We start from the raw sequence: 5,522 nt of genomic DNA, 5'->3' as shown, positions 1-5,522 counted from the left end.
CTCCTTCTGCTCCTAGCCCGGCATCAGCAAGGGCCGCTGCCCAGCAGGAGATAACCGGTCTCCCACCGCCCCCCGAGCCACGCTCCAGGCCCCTGCCACCGCTGGACCGGCCAAATCTGGCCGGGGCCTTCTCACGCCCAATCATCCTGAGGTGGTACTTGCTGCCGCCGCACCAGCCACGAGCACCAGAACGCCACCGTCGCTATTCCAAGCCCGCCGTCGCGCCGCCAAGCCCGGCGCCTCCGTCGGTGGGCCGTCCCGCGCCAGTCCAGGACCCCGAGCGGAAGAGGGAGAAGCAGCCCTGCCGCCGCCTATGCCGGCCGGGCTTTGCCCGGCGGCGCCACCAAGCTGCGGCAGGGGAGGGAGGTTGGAGGAGGAACGGGGGGATCGGCGGCCTAGGGTTTCCCCGAACCGCTTGCGGGAGCGGGGGGGGGGGGGGGGGGGGGCACTCGCCATTATTACTCCCACGGTTCGTTAATACAAGATGTTTTGAAGATTTTTTACTATATAGACTACATATATAGACCGAAATGAGTGAACAAACACATTAAAGTGTGTCTATATACATCCGATTCAAACAAAACAGAACATCTTATATTTGTGAACAAAGAGGGTAGAAAATCTTAAAAAAAATTCTGATTTAGCAAAATATCATAAAATCATATGGATAAAATCTCGCCTCAAATTGTATTTGCATATCACTAGAAACATTAGAGATGGTATAAATCCGAAAAGCATAACAAAATTTAGGGGCAAGATAATTTGTAGGTTGGTTGCCATGATGTATTTACAGTGACGCTGCTGTTGCATGTGGATGTGGTATCCAAAACCAAACAGGATCGAATCATTAAAGGGAAACTAAACAAGAGAGGGCGATTAATCATGTTTGATTGCTCTCGTCAGATCCATGGCGATTACTTTTCTATTTTGGACCGAGAACAAGTAGAATTTCCTCCCATCTGGGGAGCCTAGTCAGCTAGCGATGGACAGATATGGGAAGCTACAGACACCTATGCTTGGTGCCGCCTGATGCTGCTGCCTTGCCTTGCCTCCTGTAGGCGGCGCCAAGCTGCCTCTGGTGCCTCCACCGGACCAGGCTAGAGCACCGGCCGGAGAGACGGAGACGACGATGATTCGTTAGAATACAGGTGCTGTATTCTTCTGAATTCAGATCTTGTCGATCCAAACAAAACTTTCAGCGGCCAGCCGGTTAGCTCGCGACCGACACCTTCCTGGACTGCCTCTGCCCACGGTGACGGTTGGACTCCGTCTCCGCCGAGAATCTTTGCTGCCTCCGGGTGGCCTGCTTGGCGCAGACGGCATCGAGGTGCATCTGCTCGTGGCGGCACTCCTCGCTGCAGAAGGGCGTGTCCCCTCTGTACATGAAGACGTCGCGGTCACGCGCCAGTGGCTTGGCGCAGAGCGCGCACGCGTCCATCGCCGGCATGCCGGGCTCGCCGATCAGCTCGTTGTCGAAGAAGAAGGAGCAGGCCACTGATGGCGCCATGGTATATTGGTATGTGTGTGTAGGTGACTTTGCAACAAAATGCTCAGCAGAGCGTATATATGGTGCGTGGAGACTGGAGAGGGAGGAAGAGGAGAGCGAGCGAGCTGTGTGAAGAAAGAATGGGAAGGCTCAGGTATATATGGTGCGTGGAGACGGACACGGCAAAGGCCGTCGGAATGCTGTGGTCCGGTGCGCCCACGGGTCGGGCAATACTGCGCTCGGCTCCACCGAGAGGAAAACGACGGCAATCGTGGTGTGTCCGGGCGAGGTCGACCAGGTCCTCAATAATGAACGTCCCAGTTGATGTAAGTTGTGATATTTTGTGAAGGCTACAAATGTAGCTATATTTGAAAACTCTCAAAATACTTGAAGTATATTCCGGCTGTACTCGTGTGAGTATAAGATTAGGCAGCTTTGCTTAAACTAGCGCTAATGCTTAGTGCCGATAATTAGCGCGCCAAGCTTTTTGCCAACATACGAGACAGGTGCCCCACATGGCTAATAATGGACACCAATGCCAATCATGCACTGTACTGTATGTGATATTTTGAACAAACACGAGATGAAGGAAAGAAATAGACAGAAAATAATTCGGTGTCCCCTCCTTCAGTTAGTGTCACACGGGAGGGAATCTTGAGGGAGCTGTGGTGCATCCGTGCGAGCGCGCATGCACGCCACAGCAGCAACTTGTGAACAGTGGACTCGCGCGCACACTTGCAGATCTCAAGCGCGTGCACCAGCTTGTTGCAGCTACAAGCAATGCGTGCAGCCACTTGCAGTCTTAAAAACTTGATGCTGAAGGATGCTGCTGGAGAAAAGTGCCAGATGGTCGAGGAGTTTAACTAGAGAGAAGTTGCCAGCCGGGTTTGTTTAGCCAGGTCGGGAATAGTGCACGTTGCCGTCGAGCGTTGAACGGATCAACTCAAGATTCCATTGGCACCTCGCAGTCCACCGGTCTTTGCTGCCGGCGAGGCATGCAGGTCTCGTCCTGGGGCGCAGCTTTTCTTGAGATCTGCACGCAATTTGTTTTGTTTTTGCAGCTTCCTCGAGTAGTAACACTGACGCATCGGACGTAATCATCGGAGTATGCGAACATCGGGAGAAGCTCGACATCTTCCTCCGCGAGAGGAGTGAAACTTGGCAGTATCTGACTACATCGCACGGGAATCTCATGGAAGCACTCGCGTCGACTGCGGAGTGCTGCCGACCACAACTAACCTTGGCTGCAGAGTGTGGAGTATTGGGCTCGCTGATTTTCGCTTCCAGGAATAAAAAAGCGGCCGTGCACGACAGCTGTTACTGCATAATAGTCCCGAGCTACATGGCGGTGACGGGGCACATCATTGGTTATATGTCGATCCCGAGCTACATGGCGGTGACGGGGCACATCATTGGTTGTATGTCGACACTCGACAACGACCAACGCGCCAAGCCATGAGGGTATCTCCAGCCGTTGGCCCCCATGGGGCGTCTAAAAGCGCCGCCTGGGGGCGAGCCGGCGACACACTCGGCGCTAGGGGCGGTTTTGCGCCCAGTCGTCGGCCCCAACCCGCCCCCAGGCGTCGAAATTGGCCCACTTTGCAGCCCATTTTCGGCGAATAAACAGTCCATATGGGCGAGAATAGGCCCATATTCGACGTGGTTTCGGCGTTCAATTATCAAAACACACATATTTCATCACAGAAAAATCAAATACTTCAACAAAATACTACAAGAACAAATAGTTCAATACAAATTATATAGTTCAACAAATAAAAACTCGTATTTCATCACGCGGCGTCCGCCTTGACCCTCCATAGGTGCTCAATCAGATCTTTCTGCAGTTGATGATGCACCTGTGGGTCTCGGATCTCCTGACGCATACTGAGATAGGCAGTCCAAGTTGCCGGTAGCTGGTGATCAACTTCGGCTAGAGGACCCTGCCTGTAGTATGGTTCAGTGTCAAACACTGGGTCTTCTTGCTCGCTCGCGATGATCATGTTGTGCAAGATGACACAGCAAGTCATGATATCCCACATTTGATCTTTCTATCAGGTCTGAGCGGGGTACCGAACAACAGCAAATCGAGATTGGAGCACACCAAATGCCCGCTCCACATCCTTCCTGCAAGCCTCCTGAACCTTCGCAAACCAGGCGTTCTTGCCTCCTGCCACAGTGTTTGAGATCGTCTTCACAAATGTCGACCATCTCGGATAGATGCCGTCAGCTAGATAGTACCCCTTGTTGTATTGGTGCCCATTGATCTCGAAGTTCAGCGGAGGAGAATGGCCCTCAACGAGCTTGGCAAAAACAGGAGAGCACTGCAGCACGTTGATGTCATTGTGAGTTCCTGGCATACCAAAGAAGGTGTGCCAAATCCAGAGGTCCTGTGTGGCTACCGCCTCAAGCACCACACTGCAACCGCCTTTGGCGCCTTTGTACATCCCCTGCCAACTAAATGGGCAGTTCTTCCATTTTCAATGCATGCAGTCGATGCTTCCAAGCATCCCAGGAAATCCTCTTGCTGCATTCTGGGCTAGGATCCGAGCAGTGTATTCCGCATTGGGTGTTCTCAAGTATTTGTGGCCCAAACACTGCCACCACTGCCTGACAGAACTTGTAGAAACACTCTATACTGGTGGACTCGGCCATGCACCCATAGTCGTCGAGTGAATCACTGGGAGCTCCATATGCAAGCATCCTCATCGCTGTCGTGCACCTCTGGATGGAGGTGAATCCAAGAGCGCCAGTGCAATCCATCTTGCACTTGAAGTAGTTGTCGAACTCCCGGATGGAATTCACAATCCTGAGGAAGAGCTTTCGGCTCATCCGATAATGGCGCCGAAATGTTCTCTCGCCATGAAGTGGAGCATCGGCGAAGTAGTCGGAGTAGAGCATGCAGTAGCCGTGCAGACGATGCCGATTCTTTGCTTTCACCCGCCCCGGCGCCGAGCCACCTCGACGCGGCTTTTCATTGCTCGCCAGCAGCTGGGCGAGGGCGGCGAGCACCATCAGATGCTCTTCTTCCTGGATGTCGCCGCGGCTTCCTCCTGCAGCAGCGTGGCGAGCTCTTCCTCCTCATCCGAGTCCATCACCGGCACAGTCAAAACGCCGAACACCTTGCGCTCGGTGGGCGTGTACCCGCCGTCAAACCGCGCCTCCGCGGCAGGAAACGGCGGCCGGAAATGCCCAGCTGCTGTGGGAGGGGCTGCCGCGGCGAAGCGCTACTATTTTCCGGCGGGGAATGGCTATCTAGCGGAGTAGGCCGGCGGCCGTCGCCGGGATACAGCTAGTGGTGGCCGAGGGCGCGGGGGTGCGAGGCGAGTCGGGGGGAAGAAAACCTTGACTTTTCCCTTGTCGGTGTGGGCCAGGCGTGCTTTTCCCTAGCGCCGGAGCCCCCAACGGCTCCCCAGCGCGCCGGGTTCGGCCTGTGACCGCCGGGCAGAAAAAAGGTCCGAACCGGCGATTTTCGGCGTCCTGGGGGCGCGACTGGGCCGTTTTTTGGCGCCGGCGCCGAAAAAGTGGCCTAGAGGGGGGGGCCTGTTGGGGGCGCGGCTGAAGATGCCCTGATGAATCATCTGCTCATGTGTCTGACTCAGCGATGAGTCGTGAGAGGGACGTACAAACAAAGCGAAACAAACAGGTTACAGATATGTGTTCAGCCAATCCGTCGTGTCAATGTCTGATATTTTTCTCCGATCCGGCGTTCTGCCTACTCACTTCACACACACTGAATCTTGCTTCGTTTTATTCTAGGCGATTGCTTATCATCGTACTTAATTTGGCAACGTACTTAAGTTGTTGAATTGTTTTTGAGATATGTAACAACCCACTTCAACTGGTTGGCAACGTACAGTTGATGTGAACTATTACTAACATCTGTAGATGAAACTAGGAGATTACATTGCTCAAAACCAAGGGTAACGGATTGTCATTGTCTATGTCAAAAATCATCACTTATGCTCGAAGTGAGTACACAAATCACACTAATTCCAAACCGAGCCGCGTCTAACTGCGGAAATGACTAATATGGCCC

The 5,522-nt window shown here is 53.6% G+C and overlaps 1 protein-coding gene across 1 annotated transcript; it reads right to left on the bottom strand.

Moving 5' to 3' along the window:
- Positions 1–664: 664 nt before the first annotated feature.
- LOC123042060 (FCS-Like Zinc finger 2) lies at positions 665–1,601 on the bottom strand. The gene has a single exon (XM_044464587.1). It carries the CDS (start codon positions 1,505–1,507, stop codon positions 1,211–1,213), a length of 297 nt encoding a protein of 98 aa, XP_044320522.1. The 5' UTR covers positions 1,508–1,601; the 3' UTR covers positions 665–1,210.
- Between the last annotated feature and the right edge of the window lie 3,921 nt (positions 1,602–5,522).

This window comes from Triticum aestivum, chromosome 2B, assembly GCF_018294505.1.
Source record: "Triticum aestivum cultivar Chinese Spring chromosome 2B, IWGSC CS RefSeq v2.1, whole genome shotgun sequence".
In the NCBI taxonomy this organism is placed as follows: Eukaryota; Viridiplantae; Streptophyta; class Magnoliopsida; order Poales; family Poaceae; genus Triticum; species Triticum aestivum.
Note: the sequence above shows the minus strand (reverse complement) of the source record. Positions and strands in the feature narration are given on the sequence as shown.